A 25,536-nucleotide genomic window follows, 5' to 3' on the forward strand; every position below is an offset into this window, starting at 1 on the left:
TGCTGAGCGGGGCTGGCCACATGGAGCAGGAGTTGCTTTAGCAGGGCTCTTGTGCCATATGTACTGGTTGTGGAGTCACTGTGGTGGGCCTCAGGTGCAGGCCAGGGATGGCCACGAGGCATGTTGGGTCAGAGTATCTTTGGAGGGGCTTTGGTACAGGCCAAGGTGGGTCACCAAGTGTTTTGGTGGGAACTATGATGTAAATGAACTCTGGCTGCCACTTGTGCCAGACTTGTGGCCACTTGATTGAAGCGACATTGTGACCTGAGGCCAGCTGACTGACACATGTCCAAGGTGTGGGGCCACTCGTTAGGAGCTTCATTGTGAACTGAGGCCAGTGTTGCTTGTGCTGGACTTGGGGCTGCTTGATAGGAGCTACAGTGTGAGCCCAGGCTGGCTGCTACTTGTGTCAACCCTGAGGGCTTTGTGAGAGACTTCAGTGTGAGCTGAGGCTGGCCACCACTTGTGTTGAGGGACTGGAGGCCCTGGAATAGGCTCTGGCCGGGGCAAGTAGGTTGGGTGGGGTGGGCAAATGGGATTAGCCAGTTTAATGAAGGGGTACAGATTTTGCGTGTGCCTGCACTGGGCCAGCCAGGTGGGAGAAGAGATTCACAAAGGAGCAACGGCACCCATCAGTGCTCTGTCCCTGAGGGAGTTCCACCGGTCGCTGTCCATCCCCCCTTGCCCTGGAGTTAGTCGGTTTTTCCTTACCCATGTGGGCAGGCGCTGCTGCAAGTGCTGCCTCCGCGCTGGGGCTTGGAGCAAGCGATTCTGTGCGCAAATTAAGAGCATCATCTCGGTCTGTCACTGCCCTGCACCTTTCTAGAAAGCAACCCCCACTGGTGCTCGAGGCCAGGTGTTACTGGGATTCCTCTTCCTGGCACTGGTGCCCCGGCCTGGGGAGCCTGGTGTGGTGCAGCGGCCCCTTGTTGCTCAGGGGGCCCCTCTGCAGCTGATACCCTCCTATTTATTAACCGCTACACCATGGGTGCGGGGCCTGGGCTGACCATATTGCCGCCCTCCTACCCATCCAGACACGGCTTCTTTATAACGTTAGTTACAGGAAATCTGTCCAGCTGGTCTTCAGGCGGTGCTCAGTGATGACTGCTTCATCATTGCCATTTTGACGTGTTCCTGGGAGGAGGTGAGTTCGGGATTTACCTACTCTGCTATCGTGACCAGGGCCACCTTTGTCACCACCATGTCACTGCCAGAGGGATCTGAGAGTAGTAGCCTTTCGAATAGACACTGTCATAACCTATGTATGAAGAGTTAAATATTCTTTTAGCTCCTCAAATTACTAAAAATTGGGTTTGAACTTTACCAAAACAGATTTTTAAATCTCCTAGCTTTTACTTTGTGAATCTAATTTGACTAAATGCTTTCTGGTCCTCATCCGAAAAGTGCACAACATAACTCCTGGAACCATATTAGTGAGCAGGCTTGTGGGTCTTCCAGTCCTTGGGTGAAGAAAGCAGGGTCGAAGGAAAGATGCTACTCCACACAGGGAGCTGGAGGCAGAGCTGAAACCGGAACTCCAGACCGTTTCCAGTACGTTACATTTAAATGTGCAATTTTTATTTAAAATATTTTACTGTGTACTGTGTGTGGGGCTCTGTATTAGGAGCTTGGGACACGCACAGAAATTTGACATTGTTCCTGTGGTAAAGAAGTTCCGTCTGGTTGGGGCCATCTATGAAGTCACTGCAACATCACAGGTTAAGTCCCGTGATAGTGGTTCTGTGAAACATGAAAGATGCTATGCTCGGCTCAACCCGTGAGATCATTCACAGAGCCGGCACATGAGCTGGCTTCAAAGAAAAAGAGTTGGCCAGGCTGGAAACAGGGCAAGTAAGAGTCAGAGAACTAACATGTACAAAGACAGAGAGCACAGGTGGGCAATTGCAAGTGCAGCGGAAGCGGAAGGGGCTGGCTGGAAAGTAAGCACAAAGGGGAATGCAGACAAGAAATCCCTACCAAAGAAAGCCATACGAGGTTTTGGATGGAGGAGTAGCATCGGGTTTGAATTTCAGAAACTTCGTTCTGTCCTTCACTGAAGTGATGGAGGTCAGTTAGAGGCTATTTAAAACTCTATGGAGTCATAATTCAGATCCAAAGAGATGGTAGTGGCAGTAGGGATGAAAAAGAAGCAAAAATGGATACTTAAGAATATTGCCCAAGTTTCCCTTGAAAAATCCGAAAGACTTGAGATTAAGAAGCATGAGAATTAAATTTCCTTTAGCCTGTTGCCTGTCATTTGTCATGGCAACTTAACACCCCGACTCCTCTGAGTATTTCCATGGTTATTGTTATCGCTGACCTCCTGCACAAGTTTCCTACTCCTACAGTCCCTAGGATCTTAGAGCGCCTTGCGCTGTCCTCGACCCTCAGGTAGTGACGTGCCCCTCATCCCAGTCTCCTCTGCTTCCTCAGACCCCACTACTTCCGGCCTTTGTCTACGTAACAGCACTTTTAGTATGCGTGCTGTTCCCAGTTAAAAACCTTTACTTCTGGAGTTCTTCCTTAACAACAAAAACCTAGCTCCTCTTTTAGGATGACAAAAGGCTATTCAGCTTTATCTCGTCAAACTTTCCACTAGGAGTATATCATACACTACTTTGCTTGGAATAGGCATGATTGTGATGGAAAGGATCAAATGCTTTAAAATTAAGTTCCTTGCATATAGTAAGGGCCCAATAAAGGTTCTTAAACAGTTAGGGTAGGCTCAGAATTCCATTACCATGGGATAAATTATGTGCAGCATTTATTAAATTGGAATTACTTGCTAATGTGTACCTCCTATTTAGTTGTACATTCTTTGGGGGCACAATTATATACTACTGCGCATGCACGGGATTTTGCGGGGACTGCCAATTACTTTCATAACATTCTGCTATGGTTCTTGCTTAAAAAGTTATTCATATTGGTTTTACCTCCATTGTTCTCTCCCCACTCTGTACTGGCCTGTAACAAATGACTGGGAAAGTCAAGAATGTAGAGAACAGGTGTCACTGTTCACCAGGAATGATCAATTATACGGTATGACATCCTTCAGCCTTTCCCAGATACATTGTTTTTTCACTCAGAAGCTTAATATAACTTTGACTTTCAGTTCTAAGACATGAAAAGACATGACGTGGCTGATCTATGCAAATGCCTTAAAATGATATGGGATGGTTACCCTGCATTACTTCGTCCAGCTAGCTTTTAAATGTCTTTTGCTTAACATGAAGAAGAAAAAATACAACAAAATGCTCTGGAGGGAATTTTTGTGTTCACTTGAAAAGAAAATACCAACTCTGTATTTAGTTAACATTCATTTTATAAAATACCTTAAAAGAACAGATAAAGTACTTGAGTTTACATAATAACCAGAATTGAAAAAAGGATAAAATATAAATTAATTGAACACATAACTATTTTGTCACATTAGACAAATTTTTAAAAGGCATTTAAAAAATAAAATAGTAATTGGGAAGAAAACCATTCACTCTATTGCTGTCTTTTTCTGGAAACTTTTCCTAGAAGCACTAAAATTCCAGGTTAACAGGCAGTACCTGTATTGTTGCAAACATACTGTAATTTGCTTCCAAATCTGCCAGCTTAAGAGAAAAAATTAAAATTTTAACCAGGTTAGATAATTCAGTGCAAATTAAAGCTTCAAGTTGAAAATCCAAGAGGAAACAATGTCCAATCTGTGGGAAATACTTCTGGGACTAAAAAAAGGAAAAATTCACATTATAAAGAAATCTTTGCAAGTGTTCTTGTGTGAAATGTTTACAGATGGGCCCTTTGAAGTTGCAGTTGGGGTCTATTAAGACTATTGGCAATGTGAGCAAGGAGAAATGGCTACAGAAGGGCTTAAAGGTCATCCTTGTGGAAGGAAGCTCAAGTTGACCATGAGCACTGCTCTGATTCAATTCCAAGAAATTTGGCCAGGATATTTCGGACACTGAGAAGAAATGAGTTTATGGAGAATGATTTACTTGACTGTCATTGAGGATAAATTTTTTTACCCCCAGGACACATTGGGGGATGGGGGAGAGGAGAGCTAATGTTGTGTTAATTATTAGGGCTAAAAAATAGCAGAGGCTAGAAAGGCATACTATCAGGTCTTGAGAAATGGGAGGAATGTCTAACTTTTTTGGATCACAGTGAAAGCAAGTTGGGGTCATTACCAACCATTAACGGGCAGTCATTTTTACAAATACAAATATTTGCATTTAATTATTTTCTCAAAAATTTTTCTTGGAGTTTGATAAGCCACAGATAATAGGTAGCAGTGGGCTTTTCGTGACAGTGTTTGATACATTTTCCCTTTTTCCATTCCATACTGTACAGGTTTTTCATCCATTCTTTTTAATGATAAAATCAACAGTTGCTATTATGTACAGGATGCGGAGATTTTGGGGGAGGCTAGTAAGTTTTCTTTGCAAAATAGATTTAAATTTTTTTTTCAGGTCTAAATTTAATATTATTACCATCAATCACTTCTTTTTTTTCTAATTCTCAGTTGAAATTTTCAGGTTATCCCGCAATTGTCTGACTATGAAGGAACTATGCTCTAACAAGTGCACTGTGCGTCCTGCCCTAATCTATTAAGTCTGCATCACGCTGCAGTTGCAACCTTCGGATTTTAGACAGCGCCTACAATCAGCAAGTCCTAAACAAGCCACAGTACACAGTGCTGTTCCAACGTGACATCAGAAACTGATAATGATGACATAACGTGGGGTTCACAAAGCGATGGAGAATTGGCCAATATAATTGTAAAACGTGTAAAAAAACTGCAGTCATATACCTAACTCACAGGAAGAACAGCTAAGGCAAGTTAAAAAGTCCCTTCCAGGGACATTAATCAGATGAGCATCACCTGAAGAAGTTTAAACATGAGCACAAACTATCCAGGCCTGTGACTCCTCAAGTACCTTGATCACGATAGCGAAACGGTCAGTAAGGGCAGGTGGTGCTTGCGAAGGAATGCGCTAGCTCCCCCCAGGTCACCTCGGGACTACACAAGTCTTCAGCAGCATCACTCCCCATGGGCTCCGCCAGACGACTGGTCACGTCCTTTCAGGTGCTGAAGACGGGCTCACCAGCGCGCGCCTTCCCACATCACCGGCGTGTGCAGTTCAGGAGCAGGAGGGAGGTGCACAGCCCTGCAGTCAGACCGCACTCTGGGCACCTTCCGTGGCTTCTGCTGGTTTGCACAGACCTGGTTTTGTCCTATTTCTCCACTAACTTCTCATTAGGAAAGGAAAAAAAAGGCAGACTGCCTGACAATTCTGAAGCTTTGGTGGAACCCTTCCAGGCTTTCCCCATCCGAGAGACTTTTACCATCAAAAGCACAGATAAAACAAATCATTATACTAAAATCAGCCGGTAAGTTTGTGCTTTAAAAACAGTGCCAAGCACACCATAGATGCACAAAAGATATTTGTAGAGTTAGTAAAAGTATTAACATGGTTTCTGAAGAAGTGACCTCCCTTTTCCAAATAAGGCAACGTTGTAAGAATTTCCCCTGACTGGATGGAGCTCTGTGAAGCAATGCATGAATCTACAAATTTCATATGAACTGTACTTCGACTGCAGAAAGGAGGTTACCAGGATTTTGAAAAAACCAAAACCAAACATTGCCACAGTAGCACTAGCACTTAACAGTGCACCAGAGGTTTAATGTTTCCACCGCAAAATGACCCGGGTGCCAGAGTGTAATCACTCAAATAGGAAGTGAACTCTGTTCTACTTGGGAGAGGTATGACCACAGTTTTATCTGAAAATTATTAATATGTTTCAGGGAGACAGCCCCCTTATTCAGCATGCCTCAGGGTAACACGGGCACGCGGCCCAGGGACCCCATCACGTAACGCCCACGCGGCATCCCCGTGTGCAAGTGCGGTCCCCCGCGTCTGCAGCAGTCGCTTCCTGAAAGTTTAGGTGTTTACAGTCGTGACACCCCCGGGGTGACAAAGATGAGCATACGGAAGGTCACAGATCCCAGAACTTACACTACAAAGGGAAGCTCCTCCGTGTGATAGGAAAACACCTTAGAAAAGGCAGCTCACTGACAAAAATAAAATGTTTTATACATTCAGATTTTCCCCATCTCTCAACAACGGTGGTTTCCAAAAAAAGACTCAGTAGTGAAGGCCACAGACTTTCTTTGTGTGTGTTAATTTGATACGTTGAAAATCAGAACCTTTAAAGCATCTTGTAAATGGGAGATGAAACGGGTGGGGTGGAGGCGCGACGGGAGAGATCAAACGAGTGTGAGACTGAGCTGTGGCGTGGACGGCAAGGAGCGGTGGGAAATGCTACAGCAGGCCTGACCGCTCTCGAAGGGTCCGTCAAGAACACAGTACAAGTATCAGCAAAACAAAACGAAAAACTGCAACTTCGCCAACTTGTAAACAAGGAAAAGCATTTCACAGATTTGAAGTTCAAGGGAAGTAAACGTCTTTAAATTATTTCTGTCAGTTCAACCCTGATTTAAAAGTATGGCTAGCAAAAACAAGGAAGCCGCAGCCGTTGACGTCCTGAGCACACAGCGGTCTTCTGAGAAGCAGCCCTTTCAAGCCTCTCCCAAAGGCCGCGTGGGGACGAGACACCTTCCTTCTTAAATCACAGCGCACTCCTCTGCTGTCCACGCGCCTGGAATACGCACCGACTGCTTTCCATTTGGGCGCCGGCAGTCCTGGCTGCTATAGATTCAGACGTGGGGAGACCGGAGGGGGGAAGGCAAACTCTCGGAGAATGCTACGGGCCACCTCCACGTTATTCTGGGCTATCTCTAAGGCTCTCTTCACCTCTTCAAACGCATAACCCTCTCCCATTAGTTTTGCAATTTTCGCATCGACGTTTTCCAATGCTGCCTCAGGCCCATGGGGTTTCCTGTGGTGAATTTCTGGTGCAGTCCTGCGGGGTCGTGGTTTAGGAGGTCTGGCTGGTGCTTGTGAACCCTCTGTGTAGATTTTAAAGAGAAATATTTAAATGACGAGATAAAAGACGTAAGAACATTAGTATGGTCACATACTAATGTTTTATATGAAAACCTATTTTTCATTATCTCTACAGATAAATGTTTTTGTTTCTTTCATTCTTATGCACTATGTGAGGGCAGATTACGTTTTCTCCATTCCGAACATTAGAAAACTGAGGTAGCATGTACTGAAAATTTAACTGAGGAGTTAACACTCATTTACTTCCAATTCCACATCTTATTTTTCAAGCCTTATGAAATAAGAGATACAGAAGAAAAAAATAAAAACGGAAAAAGACAGGCTTTCACTCTGGCAATACAGCTTATCCTTATTCACTACGGTGTAGGAAGGTTCTCCACAAGTTTCTACTAGATCAGACTCTGCTGCAAACTCACAGATTCTCCCCACAGGACACTCCCACCAGGTCCTCCGTCCCACCCTCGTCCCAGCAGAACCGCTCCGGGAACAGGCTCTGTGCAGTCTCTGCCTGATTTTCCAAGTTGATAGTACTCTAAAGTGATGCCTTACTGATCCCAGGGAGGGCAGTAAGAAATGTAGAGGCTTTGAGTCTGTCGTTTGTCAATAGGCTGAACAGAAATATTTGCTCAAATACTTCATGCAGTTTCCAATACAGGAAGTTTTGCTTGAGAAAAAGCTAAGCCACCTGAAACATCAGCAGGGGCCAATGGGTTCCAGATCGGTTCCTCAAAGTTAAACCAAATGACATTGGTGCCCGTGAGTGGCGAGTAACTTTATTAAGAGAAAAGGAAATTAATTACACACCACTACCCCACACAGATATCATCAGGGCATTGGCTAGTAACTTAAGAGGGTACTTTTTCATGGGTTTCCGTATATCTGTATTTGGTACTTTAATTTGGAAGGCTAGGTTTTTAAAAAGATTAAAATAAAAACTGTCAAATTTATGCCATGAAATACATTATGCATTAATACTACATAGACATCAACCTTTATTTAATTTTCTTCATAGACCATATACAGATGCCAAATGCTAAACCCAAGGACAGAGGAAAGTGAGTGAGGAATGTGAGCCTAGAACCACATGCCCCCGACTGTGGTCCCATCCTGTCCCTGCTGCTCTCCGCTGCCTGGCCAGTCCCCCATGGCTTCAGGAGATTCTACAAATGGATGTCTTCAATAGTAATAAAATCTAAATCATAAAAACGACCTAATGCTTTATTTCATTTTTTTTCTAAGTATGATAACCTTCATATTTTTCTAAGAATGATATTTTTCTATGAGAAAATAACTTGTAAAAAATCATTCTAGTCACAATTCTAGAAATATCAGTAACATACACAAAATAAAAGCATCCAGGGTGAAAATATCTGGTTCCACACCAAATTGGATTATAGTCTTATTTTTAATTCTCTCTTTCTTATAGGATAATACTCAGTTCAGAAAAAAGGTTATAGGAAGAGATAAAACATTAAATTAGGCTCATATATAAGAACACATGAATTTCTGTCTCTTGCTAAGTCCATATTGTTTCTTGCTGTAACTAAACATCTCAAATTATTATGGTCTGCTAAATTGCATTTTTTACTGTTTTGAGGTTCCATTTATTTTTCTGTTAAGCTTTTCCATTATGTCATGCAGAGATGAATAATAAATTATACTTTGCTTCTAATCATTTACAAAAAACTATTAGAAATTGTAGCAAGCCTTCCTTTAATCAATTACCACAGAATTTATATATTGAAATCTCATCTGTACTGATTAACTGAGAAAGGCCCTAGAAAAATCAAGTCTAAATTCCTTGTATTCTGCTGGTAATTTTCCAAAGTTTTTTTCCCAATATTGTTATTTTGTTTCTGTCCAAAATACGGAGAAGGGCACCCGGATGCTGAGCCTCTGCGCACAGAACGGCTGTGTGTACACTGCTAAGGTGGGAGGGCCAGAGACGCTGCAGACAGGGTGACTGGGAATGACGTCTTAAGATTTACAACTGTAGCATTTAATAAACCTATGTACAATATCTTTGATCTTGAGAGATGGCACTAAAAAAGATGGTACCTATCAAAAACTCCAAGAAACCCATCTGCTCTGTGAAGCTTCTATACAGAATACTGGCCAAATGCAGTGGAATTTAGATGACTAATTTTATTTAACAGAAAGCTATTTGCTTAAAAATAAATGGTAAATGTAATTTAGGAAACCTAAATTAGCAGAGAAAAGTACTCATGACAATTAAATCCAATCTCTAGTTAGAGTAGTGAAAGCATCTCTTATTCTGGAATTGGTATTTTCTTGGTACACAAAATATATTTCAAATACCAAATAGAGAAAATAATTCAGACCACCTCTGGAGGGAATCATGACAGATTTTAAAGGCATTTTAATAAAAATAAAACCTTCCTAAAGCAAAATTTATTTTTTTCAATAGATGGATTTCCCTTTTAAATCCAAAACTCATTTAACCCTAGTCCTCATTGCCTTAACTAAAAACGTAGTCCCCCTGACAGCGCTGACGTCTCTTCAGCCCTGCAAGTGCCCCGAGGTTGAACTGTGTCGTGTGTTGGGGCCTATACATGGAAGTGAAACGGAATCTGTGTTGCAACATTTTGCGACCTGCTGTATGTAGATTTCTACTTACCACCGAATATTTATTTAATTTTGATTATCTTAATTTCTTGTTTGACTGTTTTGGTCAGATGCATCTCAGTTTGGCCACTAAGATTTTGAGAGACTTTGATTTAAGCCATTTTATAATTCTCACTGTCCAAATCCACTCTTGTGTCTCCATTTTTCGAGTTGTTATTTATCCCTTCTCAGTCAGGTAGTACATGAATTAACGTAATGTTCAGTGTTACGTGCTGAGGAGACCATTAAAAAGATAGGACAAGGAGTTCACATTATAACAGTCAATGCTATACTGACAGCAGCAATTACTGTATTTTAAGAGGAATGTCAGCGAGGTGTGGACAGAACAAAAACATAGAATTTGTTGAGTGCATAATTCCACAGAAAGCTTTTAAGCAAGATCTTAACAAGATCTGTTACAACCTGAATAGTGTAAGCTCTTGTAAAAAAAAAACAAAAAAATAGAGGTAGACCATTTCCATGCTGGTCATTGGAGCAAATGTCTTAAAACTGATTCTTCTTTTGACACATTTCCTCTCAAAGCTTATAAACACCCTTAACTGTCCCCACTTGTCCCCCCCCCCAATGTCTAATAGTAGCAGATGCCAAGTCCTTATTCACTTTAAACGTGTGGGTAATAGAGGAAGCGATGAACGGAAGGTAAAACTATCGCACAGTTCCCAAGCCATTCCGTTGTAGTTTGGGAGTACATGCCTACGGATTTTTACCAGCGCTGTGGGAATTTCTGTACCTGAATAAATGTCCCCCTTAAAAAACACTTATTGGAAAGGCATGTGTTTATTCCAGTGCTGTTGTCCGTGCTCAAGGTATTTTTAAACTCCTATGAGTAATGGCAACAATATCGAAGTAAGTGCGAGGATATGTGGATAGGTAGAGTACATTTTCCTAGGGCGCCAATTTTATTCAAAGATGAGAGATTGTTAGTATTTTTTAACACTGAAATGAATAGAGATATATCGAGGAATAAAATGCACAATTTGCATATATATTTGAGATAAATGAGACTCTGAAGCAATTTCCTACATGTGATCATCCACTTTTAGTTACAGCCTTAGTCCCTGTGTTGTTCAGACTTAACCATTTAGAGGTGGAGAAAGATGTGAAAAGCACTGACTTAGGGGGAAATCTTGAATGAATTTTCATTTTCTGAGCCTACTAAGAGCAAAGAGACATAAAGAAAAGTCCTGGATGACCGGGTGGCATGGGAGTTAGCCTGACCACAACACGACTAGAATAATCCCTCGAGTGATTACTGTACACAGTGCATTTTAAATGCGACACTGTCAGCCCCAGCAGGGCAAAAACTGATCCTCGAGGGACAAAGAATGATCTCAGATCCTGTAAGGGTCTGTGGCCCTCCAAAGAGCCACAGTGGGTAGAAATATGTCATAAGTCTGTGGTAATATACTTTCAGTGGTGGGGGGGCAGGATTGAATAGGGAAAAAAAGGCCTAAAAAGGCCTTTAGGTGATTTAAAAAAAAAAAAGCTGAGAGACAGCTGTGTGTCTGCATCTAAAGGAGAGGACGGCACTTCCACCTCAGTGGCTACCAACTATTTCACCATGAGAGGCCCTTATATTTTCCTTCATCATCGAAACTTTGGTGGTTTTTTTAGTCCTTATTTTGAAAGATGTGTCTAATAAGTCACTGTCATCATTAATGACTACATTTTCTTACTTTCTGTTATATTAAGACATATTTAACAATAACTACAACACCAAAGTTCTGTATTTTCAGACAAAAGGAAACCCATTTAATGTGTTAGTTTTCTTGCATAAAAAGTGTCCATGTTACCCAAAGCAATCTGTAGATGCAACACAATTCATATTAAGATTCCAATGACGTATTTCACAGAACTAGAACAAATATTTCAAAAATTTATATGGAACCTCAAAAGACACTGCATAGCAATAGCAATTATGAGAAGAAGAACAAAGCTGGAAGAATCATGCTGCCTGATAGCAAAATATGCTACAAGGCCATAGTAATCAAAACAGCCTGGTACTGGCACAAGAACAGACACACAGACAACAGAACAGAAGAGAGCTCCCAGGAATAAACCCACACCTGTAGAGCCGATGAATGTTTGACAGAGGAGGCAAGCACATACAATGGACTAAAGACAGTTTATTCATTAAACGGTGTTGGGAAGGTTGGACAGAGAAATGCAGGAAAAAGCCTCAGATTTCCTCTGCTATTTACAGGTCTGAGTTGTTCAAGGATCTAAGATGGGGAACACGGATTTTGCAGGTACACAAAGCATAGAAAGCACACAGTGAGTGGCTTCCTAAGGTCAGGTGAAAAATGATCAGAACCCAGGTACTGAAATCCCTAATACAATTTTACAATTTTAATACCCTCTTCCATCTCTTTGTCATCACTACTATTCCTTTGCTACTATCTTTATTGGATTTTCACATTGGGTATCTCTAAACTCCCCTTAACAATTGTTGTATGTGTGCACGATTATTTTTTATTTTTCAATTACAGTTGACAGACAATACTGTATTGTATTCAGGTGTAAAACGCAGCGATTAGACATTTATATAACTTGTGAAGTGACTGCCCGACACGCCTAGTACCCAGCCAACACCTCGTCTATTTCCTAAGCTGTACTTTACCCATCTCTGTGGCAAGCTGCACTTCTGAATCCCTTTGCCTTTATCACCCAGCTCCCTACCCCCTCTCGTATGCAAACCATACATGTGTTCTCTGAATCTGGGAATTTGTTTTCCTTTCATTTGTTCCTTATTTTGGTTTTTAGGTTCCACATATTAAGTGAAATCATATGGCATTTGTATTTCTCTGTATGACATATTTCACCTAGCATAATAATATTAGGTCCATCCATGTTATTGCAAATGGCAAGATTTCATTCATTTTTATGGTTGAGTAATATCCCATTGTCTATATATCCACATCTTATCTATTCTTTCAATGGACATGGGTTCCTTCACAGCTCGACTATTGTAAATAATCCTGCATTGAACATAGGGGTGCATATCTTTTTGAATTAGCATTTGGATTTCTTTGGATAAGTACCCAGAAGTAGAAATACTGGGTCATGTGTTGGTCCCATTTTAAATTTTTTGAGGAAGGTCCTTACAATTTTCCATAGAGAATGGACCAATTCACAATCCTGCCAACAGTGCACAAGGGGTCCCTTTTTCCCACACCCTCACCAACACCTGATTGCTGATTCGCTGGTGACAGCCATTCTGACAGGTACGAGATGCTATCTCATTGTAGTTGTAATGGACATTTCCCCGACTATTAGTGATGGTGAGCACTGCGTGTGTCTGTTGCCTATCTGTATGTCCGCGTTGGGGAAATGTCTACTCAGGTCCTCTGCCCATTTTTTGAAAATCTGGTAAAATTCATCAGTGAAGCTATCTGGTCCAGGGTGTTTGCTGGGAGTTTTTTGATTACTGATTTGATTTTGTTAGTAGTTACCAGTCTGTTTAGATTTCCTGTTTTCCCTAATTAGGCGTTGGAAGATTTTGTTTCTGGAATTTATCTATTTCTTCCGGGTTGTCCAATTTTATTGAATATAATTCTCTGTATTATTTTCTTACAATCTTTTGTATTTCTCTGGTGTCTACTGTCACTTCTTTCATTTCTAATTTTATCTATTTGGGTTGTCTTTTTTTTTTTTTTTTTCCTTGATGAGTCTGGTTAAAGGTTTATCAATTCGGCTTATGTTTTCGAAGAACCAGCTCTTGGTTTTATGGATATTTGTATGTTTTTAAAAAGACCATTTAGTTTATTTCTGCTCTGATATTTATTATTTTCTTCCTTCTATTCACTTTGGGCTTTGTTCTTTTTTCTACTTTCTTTAGGTGTAAGCTTAGATGGTTTGAGATTTTCCATGTTTCTTGAAGTAGGCCTGCATTGCTATTAATCCCCCCCTTAGAACTGCTGCGAAGCTGTGTTCCATAGATTTTGGGCCATTGTGTTTTCATTTTCATTTGTCTCCAGGTGTCTCTTGATTCTTCCTTAATCTCATCGTTACCCCATTCATTGTTTAGTAGCATATTATTTACCGTCTACATGCTTGTGTGTTTTTTCAGTTTTCTTTTAACTGATTCCTAGTTTTGTACCACTGCAATATAAGGTGCTTCACTGGACTTTAGTCTTTTTCAATTTATTGGACCTTGTTCTGTGGCCTAACATGGGTCTATCCTGAACAATGTTTTATGTGCATTGAAAAGAATGTATCTTCTTATGCTTTTGGATAAAGCATCCTAAAAATATCCATTAAGTCCTCTGGTATGATGTCTCATTTAAGGCCACCATTTCTGTCTGGATAATCCACTGAGGTCAGGAGGCTCAAGTTCCCTACTGTTAATCTCTACATTTATGTTCTTCATATTTACTTCATTAGTTGCAACTATATTGTATGTGTAGATGTTGACAAGAGTTATACCTTCTTGTTGAATTGTTCCCTATAGCATTATGGAATGCCCTTCCTGTCTTTTGTTACAGCCCTTGTTTTAAGGTTTGTCTGAGAGATGTATTGCTACCCCAGGTTTTTTTCCCAATTGCACAAAGTATCTCTTTCCATCCCCTTACTTTCAGTCAGTGTGAGTCTTTTGATCTGAAGTGGGTCCCTTGTAGGCAGCATAATATACAGGTCTTGTTGTATCCATTCACCCACCCTGTGTCTTCTGATTGGAGCATTTAGTCCATTTACATTTAAAATAATTATTAATAGTTAAGGAGTTATTGCTATTTTTTTGTTTTCTGTTTTTGTAGTATTCTCTGTTCATTTCTTATTTGCTTTTCACTCTTTTATGTTGATGACTAATTTCTATAGTGTTGTGTTTGGTTTTCTCTTTACTTCTTGTCTACCTTATAGATTTTTGGTTTGTGGTTTCTATGTGCTTCATTTACACCAAGCTATGTATATAGCAATATATTTTAAGTTGATGGTTGCTTAAGTTTGAATACATTCCAAAATCACTATCATTTTTATTCATCCACACATGCTTATGTTTTGTCACTATTTTTCACTTCTTTTATGCATATATTTGTGTGTATCCCTTAATTTATTTGCACATAATATTTCTACTCTTGTCATTTAACATTTGTACTGGCCGTATAGTTGGTTGATCTTCTGTTTTTCCAGGTTAGAAATTACTAGGTGGGGATTTTTCAGGGAGTATTTTTTTCTTTGCTATGTTTTATATGTAATTTTCTACTTCAATAATTCACATTAACATTTCTTATAATAATAGTTTAGTGATAATAAATTCCTTCAGCATTTTCTTGTCTGGGAAATAATTAATGTCCCCATCTATTCTAAGTTATAGCCTTGCTAGATAGAGTAGTCTTTGTTGTAGGCCTTTGCTCTTTCATATTTTGAATATTTCATGCCACTCCCTTCTGGCCTGCAAATTTTCTGTTGACAAATCAGCTTTTAATCTTTTGGGAGTTCCTTGTACATAACTGCTTTTCTCTTGCTACTTTTAAGATTCTTCGTCTTCTATCCAAGTACTAACCAGGCTTGACCCTGCTTAGCTTCTGGGATCTGATGAAATTGGGAGAGTTCAGGGTGGTATGCAGGGAGAGTAATGGGGGGGAAATGGGGACAACTGTAATTGAACAATAAAAAAAAAATAAAAGTTGTATTCTAATGTCCTAAAAAAATAAATAAATAGTGTAAGCATTTGGATACCTAAAAAAAAAGATTCTTTGTCTTTAATTTTTGGCATTTTAATTATGATATATCTTGTGGACTTCTTTGGGGATTCTCTGCACTTCTTGAATTTGTATGTCTATTTCCTTCACTAGGGAGGGAAATTTGGGGGCATTATATCTTCAAATAGATTTTCAATCCTTTGTGCACGCACGCACTCACTCTCTCTCCCTCCCTCTCTCCTTCTAGTACCTCCGTGTGGTATGAATGTTGGTGTGCTTAAGCTTGTCCCAAAAATCCCTTAAATGCCTCACTTTTTAAAATTCTTACTATTAAAAAAGATTTTATTTTTAAAGAGAGGGAAGGTAGCAAGAAAGGGAGAGAAACGTTGATGTACAAGAGAAACATCCATCGGTTGCCTCTTGTACTCCTTAACCAGGTACTTGGTCCTCAACCCAAGCATGTGTCCTGACCAGGAATCACACTGTGGACCTTTCAGTGTGCAAGACGTTGCCTAACCCACTGAGCCACACCAGTCAGGCCTTTTCTCTTTTTGCCGTCTGACTGGGTGTTTTTCCTAACTTGTCTTCTACATGGCTTTCATCCTCCACCTCATCTAATCTTCATTTCAGTTATTGCATTCTTCATTATGACTGGTTCTTTATTGTTCTGTCACCTTGTTGAGGTTCTCCTTAAATTTATCTGCATGCGAAATTTTCTAAACTTAATTTTGGCTTAGCTACTGGTGCAATAACTACATTAACTGTGCTAAAAAATAAACATAAATAAATGAGTGCGTGGGTTACTGATAAAAGAACTGATTCAAACCCTACCACACTGATACTTACTAACTGTGACGACTTTGGTTAAATCACTAAACTTTATTGCATTGTACTTTCATTCATAAACTGACATTAAAATACTTATTTAAGATTAGCTGTGAGGAATAAAATTATGTCTTAAAGTATATTATATGGTAAATTCACATTTACTTATATTTTATAATTATATTCATATAAACTACTTAACCTGTTAATATGATATAAAATATGATACACAGCTACATAAATTGTTATATATTGTAATTCTCTCTATATAATCTACATGTTTATATTTAAAATACTTAGCATAACATTTGGCCCACAGTATGTGATCGACAAATTTTAAATATCGTTATTTTGTACAATCTGAGACATAATCTATAAACTCACTTAATAGTTCAGTGACAACACTTGGGATAGACACCAACACTTTTAGACTAAAGATTTTCTCAACTATATCTGAGAATTAAATGACAAAATAATATAAACTTAATTGATTAAGGCATAAAAGAAATCTGAAATATTGTGTTGGCTAAAACATCCATAAAATAAAAGACATGTTTCATTTTAACCTATAACTTGATTGATTGGATATTTTGAGTATGTTGGCTATCTCCCAGTATTGGCTTCTAGTGGGTAGAGACCAGGGGTGCTGCTAAACATCTTCCAATGCATAAGACAGCCCCACAGCAAATAATTTTTTGGCCAAAATGTCCCTAGTACCAAGAAACGTCCCAAACCACTTCTGACACATTTGATCAGTTACGGCACCTTCTCTATACACTGCACAAATACTTGTGTTTCAGTTGCATTTTTACCTTTCTTGAAATGATAAAGCATCATACACTGAAAATGGTGCATATTTTCTTCCATCTTCGGTGTTAAAATGGCTGTACAAAAATTCACCAATTTTTATAAATTTTTTTAAAAGTGCATGCTGATATAACAGTTGTTACAACACAACCTAACAAAATGGTTTTGCATGAAGTTAAAGACAACTAAGCCCTGCTAGAGCCATCATATGGAAAAACCTAAATGAACTTTTTGGCCAACCCAGTATATTATCATTAAGGCTGTGTTATTCTAAGTTGGATCAATTAATTCTGGAACTCCGTTACACCATAAAATTGAATTGCTGCCACTAAAGATACAGTAATTTTAGATGGAGATGATCTAATACATAGTTTTCACTAAATTACAAATAAATAAAAAATCTTCACATACAATGTGGTAGATAATTATGATAGTTAAGGTAATGGCTATCACAATATTTTAATGGTTATTAAAGAGCATTATTATAAGACTTATAAGAAAAAAAGACTTCAGGTTCTGTAGTAAGAAAAAGAAATCAGGTAGTCCAACTATGGAAACTACAACATTGCAATTTTCCTGTTGAAACACACAAAATCTTACATACATAATTTATCTTAAAACATCACGACACAATTCCAACCATTCCAAATGAGATCTTAATGGAGCTAAGTATAGAATATTTGGTCTTAATATAAAATTTATTCAATACTCATTACTTTTCCTTTACTAGCTTAAAGGAAAAGTAGTATTGAAGCTAATTGCTTTTATAATGAAACCTTAATTTTGTCTGTGTATTTGGCAATGAGGTCTTTTGGCAGTTTCAAGTACACTTCATGTAAGTTATGTGCTGAAATTACTGCAGTATTTTCAAGTGTTGCCTTGCACCGCCTTCTAAATACTAACAGTACGAAAAATCTCAAGAGCTAATGCTTCACTTCGTCAGCACAAGCACATCATCATTATGGTCTTGTGGTTCTACTCTGAGTTGGACTCCCTGAGTTTTTGAAGAATGATATTCAAACTGTAGCTAAGTATAACAAAAGCAAACTGTAAAATGTGTAAAAACTCAAACATAGCTAATAATAGACATGAACATCATATGATTAATATAACCACGTGAAGAAATAAGCAGATTATAAGCAAAAAAAAAAGTTTGCCCCATATGCAGCCTGGTTATATCCATTGATTTCTGATTAACTATCATTAACTATCGACTGTTACATTTGAAATACTTGGGCCCTGGCTGGTGTGGCTCAGTGAATTGATCGCTGGCCTCTGAACCAAAGGGTCACCAGTTCGATCCCACGTCAGGGCATATGCCTGGGTTGCAGGCCAGGTCTCCAGTAAGGGGCATGCAAGAGACAACCACACACTGATGTTTCTCTCCCTCTCTCCTTCCCTTCCCCCCTCTCTAAAAATAAATAAATAAAATCTTAAAAAAAACCTTTAATCCTCTCCCCCCCAATTTTTATAATTTTCTTAAATATTTGGAAGGCTCTTTTTATGTTCATGAGGTTAACACACACACATCCATTTTAGATAACTGGATAAAGAACATAGTTTTACATAAAATTATATTTTAGAATTCTTCAGAAACAGCCTTTGCATAGAAATCTTACACATAAGTCACTATCGGTCATTTAGATCACCACAAAGAGAAGAGAAAATTGACATGACATGTAGCAACTATATCAGAATCCTGAACAGTCATCCTAAAGAGCCTTAATAAAAGCACATTACTGAAAAATAAGAGCTATTAGAGTCCTAAAGGAACACAGCATCCAGTCTCAAATTTCTGATGGAAACACCTAATCCAGAAGGCAAGCCCGAGCCCTCTGCTGGAGTACAATTAACAGGTGACAGCCTGGTAGCCCTCTGGGCTGCATGTGAGCAAATAAATATCTCGTTGGAAAAAGTATCTTATTTTCTGTGGTTTGACCTTGTTTGTAAAGAGACTTCAGGGAGTGTGTTGAAATATTTGATGTGATAGCTGAAGCTCTCCAAATAATAATCAGGACTATTTTATCACTCAGGTATAAGCTGGTTCAGGCTTTTGGTAAATGCCTATTTGGGGATAGTTCCACAAGGTCTGTGACTCAAGGTTTATCCATACAATTTCTAGAGTAATGCTAATGAGAACTCCCACCAGTTGAAATCATACATATGAACGATGTTCCTCTGGGCTCTGTAACACCCACATACTGTAGAAGAAACTATAAAGAAGCTATGAAAATAGAGCATTTTGGTCCCAACTCTTCCCATAACTTGCGTATATGTTTCTTTTAATCCAGAGATGGTGGTACTGAATGTGTTATTTTAAATCAGTAATGGCACGCTCCTCGAAATTATATTTTAACATTATTTTCTTAAGGGATTTGCTTCCTTCTTTTCCCTAGAGGCTGTCAGACATTGTCTCCCCCTCTTTTTGACGCTCACACTTTTTCATCAATCTGGAAAGCCACTCTTTTGACTGAAACCACAGTGTTTTGATGGTTACCCATGGATATATCTGAAATCTTGGGAAGGTAAGAGAGCATTGACCAAAATTTGAAAAGGTTAATAAAATTTTCTATGCTCTCCTGAGTTTTATTCAAAGTGCTAAAAGTTACAAAGCTATAGAAGGATTTCAACATCCCCCAAGCATGTTATAAAATATATAAGAATTACTGTGTTGATAATTCTCAAATCAGCCATTACTTAATTTGATTCAGAAGTTAGAAAATATATGGCTATCACTAATAACAAATCTTCTGTGAACTGAGGTTTGAACTGTAGAACAAAAATCTTGAAAAAGGATAAAAATCTAATAGGAAAAATTTCTGATGTTTATAATTATGAGATAAAAATATTGTTCATATTGCTAAAAAATGAGGGTTATACGTATGGTTTGTATTTACTAAAATGGTATATACTTAGGGTATACCCTTCTACTTACTGGCTGGCAATGGAGCAGTGCATTGGAGCCCTAAATAAGCTATGAAAATACATAATTTGGTGCTAATATTAATTCTAAAGAGATTTCTTCCTTTAATGGAGAAATAAGACAATGAGGCGTTACAATGTCTATAAGACAAGAATTCTCTCTTTTCCAGTTTCTGGTAAGGCAAAAAAAAATTTAGAGAATGAATAGATTTTTGCATTACAGAACATGCTTTACTGACTGATCAAAGATAATATTAAGGCTAGATTTCTTTCCTTCCCATGAGGTAATTTTATAGGCATTCCTCTTATAATACAAGCTTTACAAGCAAGTTACAAAGGTGATAAAAATCCTTTCTCAGGTTGGTAGTGCTCATTAAATTACATAATGAATAAAAAGGTACTCCAAAAAGCACTTTCTAAACAGAAGGTATTATTATTACTCATACTAGCCAACTCACCTGCAGATGAAGGAAGCTGGTCATACTCCTGTGATGTTCTGTTGGACTTGACATTTTCCCCTGGCAACCTCCGTGCAGGAGGCAAAGGAACTTGGCCACTTGCTGGATCAAAAAAGGGATCTTAAAAATAAAGATAATTTTCAAATTAGAATGACTTTCTCTGCTGGTTGGCTGAAGGAAAAATTCTAGAAATTCTCTATAAAGATCCTTTTAGAAAATAATTTAGAAAACTAATATCGTAACTGATATTAGCAACTTTTTAATCTACCAGCATATTTTCTATTACTTGTTCAAATATGCTCTTTGCATTTATTCCTAGGTAATATATTCATATGAATTTTATATTTATATTTTTCAGATCTTAGTTAATTCAAAACTGTTGATAAAACTGCTTCTAATTTTTATTTTCTGTCCCAATATTTCTTGTACAATGAATAGAAACTGTTGTAAAAGTAAAAAAAAAGGGGGGGGGGGGTGTTGAATTTTTGCCTATAAGAATATTTGAAATCAGTCTCTAAGTAGTAGCAGGCAGTCTGTAAAATGGACTTTACGTTTGTGATTTCTGAGGATAGATGAATTTATGTATGTGAAATCTCCTGTACCTATAAGTTGCTTTATAAAGTAACACTAGATTGCATATGCTATGTTAAGAATTGTTTGTTGTAACTGGCTCACTGAATAGTAAAATCGATTGTTAAAAGTGGTATTATTAGTAAGGTTTAAACATACAGTAAAATGGGTTTTTTTTGTTTTTTGTTTTTCTTACTACCTTGGCAGTGAGAGAGGGGGCATCTGAAATAGTGAAAAATATAAATTATAGACAAATTAAATTTTATTTTACTACTTCTAATGATATTTATTAACCGGAATTAAAGTCAGAAAAAGAGATTTTGTCAATGCTACTATATCAAACTGTTAGGACCATACACTTAACTGGTTTAAAATTAGTAGTGCATGGGTTTAATCCACAGAACTGATTCCTCTTCTGAGTGGATGAATGTTACCTCTGCAATATTTGGTTCACTGATGATTTTTTGCTACCACTTCCATCTCAGGCTCCTCTGGTTTCCTCTCTCATATTACTTACTTTTTTATCTGCCAGGCTCTCCAAAAGTGCAGTAAGTTCTTCTGAGGTTAGAGACCTCATTTTATTCATACTGTTTGAATTTAATCTTCTAACAAAAACATAGTACCAAGAATGCCGCCTAGCAAATAGCCTGGATTTTATAAATATTTACTTTTAACTACAAAAAGTAAATGCTGACAGATTGATTTTCCATGAATTCGAAACTATGAATTTCACTGACAAATCCATGAAATCTGGATTCCTAACATAAGGCTAAAATTGTAAATATTAAAGACCTAATTATATTTCATTGTTTTAACTTCCATTTGAGTTTTTCATTCAGAATATGTAAGAGTTTGATTACTTAAGAAGGTAACATATGCTAATTTATACCGATTTTTCACTAGATAATGTAAGGCAAGAATTGAAGTCATTGATTATTTTTGCTCCTATTTGAGTACAATAATTATCCCCAGATTTGCTGGAGACTTTTTGACCTGAGCAAGGCTACGTAGCTTGCTTTCATTAATTTCAAGATTAAAATGAGTCTTAGATTTTTGAGCTTTCAATATTTGAAGAGTCAGTGGTTCAGCGTCATTAACTTTGCTGAAACATTTTAGGAACACAAATCAAATTCCATGCAACAAGTGTTAATCTTTGATTAGGAATAGTAACCAAAGGAACCAAATATGGTAATTTCTGCATAAATTTAGAAATTTCCCAAGGAGTTATATATATTCAATAAAGTTTACTTTCAGGTCTTCTGCTATCTAAAACATCAATGATATAACAGGTTAGAGGAAAGATAATCTTTTACAATATATATACTTTTAAAATTTCCTTAGGGGTAATTTATAGGTTTGCCAGATATACGTATGCTTTTTCTAATGGTCTATGTAAGGCCAAACATTAGATTCTAGAGACATTGCAGAATCATAAATAAAACACAAAATATACAGTTGTATGGTATTATTCCATTAAACTATCTCACTTAAAAAGTCACTAGGTACACTAAAAATATTACCATAAGTTACAAAAGTATTTATAGTTCAGTTCGGAATCACGACCATGCTCTGTCATGCTGAGTCTGCTACTTGTCAGGTGTGGGGTAACCTGGGCTTTCACAGCAAGCTGTGCGTTGGAAGCAGTCACGCTTCAATGGGAAAGGATATACAACACAATTACTACAGAGAGTACAATAATTAACTGTCTCCTGATAAGGAAAAATTGAAAAGCAATAAAGTTGTTAAAAATAACTCTTCAAATACTAATTACAGTAAAATTTTATATCTATACTTAGGATTAGAACATACAAATTGAAAACAGTATAGCCAATGTACCATTATATAGTAATACATGTTTGAGAAATGAATGAATAAACATCATAGGATTACTCTATTATAAGAAGCAAAGGACTACTGCCTGTGATTTATAGTATATAATGCTAAATTAAAAATTTAATACTTATTTTAAAGATTATAAAATACTAAGGAAGCACTAGAAGGAAAAGTTGGCTAATTGTAAAAGCAGTGAGAAAGACTTCTGGTAAAGATGGCAGAGTAGGCAAACACTGTGCTCAACTCCTCCCACAACCACATCAAATTTATAACTAAATTATACAACAACCATCACTGAAAACCACCTAAAATCTAGTTGATGTCCTATAAGATACAAAGAAGCTATGTAGAGACTGGAAGGAGGGATGGAGACATGGAACAGGCAGACCTCACACCCACAGTGTGGCAGTGAAGAACTAGGAGGGATATCTCAGCTGCAGAGGTGTCTCGGGAGAGCAAGGGGTCCCACCCCACACCAAGCTCCCTAAACCAGTGCTCCGGTGCCAAGAAGAGGAATCCAAGCAACATCCGGCTGTAAGGACCAGCAGGGATTGAATCTGAGAGAGAGGGAGGCTGGAGAACTAGATGCTGCAGCTATTAAAGGGCTCAAGCAAAAACTCACTCACTCTGGGCTCCAGTGCAGAGGCAGCAGCTCAAAAAATGCCTGGGGCATATGAGGAGAAAGCAAATTGACCGGCTTCAGGGCCAGGGCCAGAAGAGCAGGGTTCAGGACAGCTCTCTAAAGTAACGGAAGTGCTGGCAGGTGCCACTGTGTTTTCGTTCAGTGCTCCCCCCACCCCGCTGTCCTGGCCCAGGTGGGTGCCAAATCTGAGATCTTTACTAACCTGGCTAACACTATTTGCCTCCCCTTCGTGATTCACTGACACCCTGCCTCATCCTGCTAGCATGCCTGGCTGAATCTCTTCCACTGGCTCCTCCACACAAGCAGCCTGCCTCGGCTCATGCTTCAGACTTTCCTAAGATCTGTCAAAGGTCCACAAAATGCAAACAAGCAGTAAGTATCTGGCTTTGGTGTGTCCGGCACCTCTTGCTAAACTACCTCAAGATTGGCAAGACCAGTCTCAACTTGGCAATGTAAGTCCCAACAGGTAACCAAGCCTAGCATAAGAAGCATCTGGTCTTGGCTTGGAATGTAGTATCAACTAAGTGGCCACAAACATGGCACAAGTGGCAGCTGGCCTCAACTCACACCGTGGTGCCCACCAAAGGGTTCCAAGCCCAACACTAGTGGCTATCAGTCTTGGTTCATAAAATAGTCTCACTCAGGACCCTCGGCCCAGTACAAGCAGAAACCAAACACATATTGCTTTGTAGCACCTACTAGACACTCCCAAGCTAGGAATAAGCAGTAGATGAATCTGATCTCCACTGTAGCCCCATTTAAGAGGCTCCAGAACAAACACACCTGGTGGCCCGTATCACCCACACCAGAGCCCCACCCAACTAGCTTCACAAGTGACAAACATCAAGAGTGGATTTGGCTGGCACTAGAGCCCCGCCAAGGTGATTCCTGCTTGTGGGGTCAACCCCTGTACAACAGCTCATCCACTATAGGCACAGCCAGGCCTCAGATCCCTCAGCCAAAAGGTCAAATCGACCTACTGATAGGAACACAGGAATCAAGGCTCAACTACAATAGGAAGGCACACACAACCCACATTAGGGACATCTCTGAAGCACTGCCCAGCTGAAGTGACCAGGGAGACTGCATCACTGGATCTGACAAAATAGCTAAATAAGGAGCATAATGCAAAGACTAGGAGATGAAGCAGATCTGCCTGGTACATAGTAACAAACACAGGGAGTCAGCCAAAATGAGGCTGCAACAAAACATGTCTTAAATAAAAGACTAGGACAAAACTATAGAAAAAAACCTAAATGGCGACAAGCAGTACGCCAGATGTAAAGCACAAAACACTGGTTGTAAGGGTGCTCAATTAAGAGGCAAAGGATAATGAGTCAGTGAGAACTTCAGCAGTGAGGTAGGAAAGGTAAAAATGGGATAGAAAACATAACATAAAGAATGAGTCAGAAATGAAGAATACAGTAACTGAAATGAAATGTACATTAGATGGAATCAACAACAGACAAGATGAAGCAGAGGATCAAATCTGCCATCAATGTAGTGAAAAACAAATTACACATCGTGATCAAGTGGGGTTTATTCCTGGGATTCAAGGTGGTTCATATCTGCAAGTCAATTAATATGATCCACCACAAAACAAAAGGAAGGATAGAATTTATAAGATCATATTGATACATGGAGAAAAAGCACTTGAGAAAATCCAATATTCTTTCATGACAAAAGACTCTCAGCAAAGTGGGGATAAAGGGAACATACTTCCATGTATGGCCAGATACGATGAACACACACCTAACATCATACTCAATGGTGAGAAGCTGAAAGCTTTCTCTCTAAGATTAGCAACAAGACAAAAATGCCCACTTTTATTGGATGTCCTAGCCATAGCAATCAGACAGAAGGAAGGAACAGAGGGAGGGAGGGAGGGGAAGGGAGGGAAGGAAAGGAAAGGAAGGGAAGGAAGGAAAGGAAGGGAAGTAAAGGGAAGGAAGGGAAGGAAAGGAAAGGAAGAAAGAAAGAGGAAGGCATCCAATTTGGAAAGAAGTAAAACTGTCATTACTTGCAGATGACATGATACTCTATACAGAGAACCCTACAGATTCCACCAAAAAATATAAGAAATAGTAAATTTAGTAAAATAGTAGAATTCAAAATTAATATTCAGAAATTGGTTGCATTTTCACGCACCAATAAAAAAAAACTATCAGAAACAGAAATTAAGAAAACAATCCTATCAGTGGATTGAGCCTGTGAACCAAGGAGTCACTGGTTCG

The 25,536-nt window shown here is 38.8% G+C and overlaps 1 protein-coding gene across 7 annotated transcripts in view; it reads right to left on the reverse strand.

Annotated features, from left to right (window-relative positions):
• Window positions 1–3,304: 3,304 nt before the first annotated feature.
• The window catches only part of CBLB (Cbl proto-oncogene B), a 210,238-nt gene continuing 188,006 nt past the window's right edge, over window positions 3,305–25,536 (reverse strand). For all 7 annotated transcript variants that reach the window (XM_053918331.2, XM_053918329.2, XM_053918328.2 and 4 more), the window contains 2 exons: window positions 20,257–20,376; window positions 3,305–6,961 (listed from right to left, as the gene is read on the reverse strand). In XM_053918331.2, coding sequence (XP_053774306.1) covers window positions 6,702–6,961; window positions 20,257–20,376 — 380 coding nt within the window. In that variant the 3' untranslated portion in view covers window positions 3,305–6,701. The remainder of the gene's footprint in view (window positions 6,962–20,256; window positions 20,377–25,536) is intronic.

The sequence above is a fragment of the Desmodus rotundus genome, chromosome 2 (assembly GCF_022682495.2).
Source record: "Desmodus rotundus isolate HL8 chromosome 2, HLdesRot8A.1, whole genome shotgun sequence".
Classification (NCBI taxonomy): domain Eukaryota; kingdom Metazoa; phylum Chordata; class Mammalia; order Chiroptera; family Phyllostomidae; genus Desmodus; species Desmodus rotundus.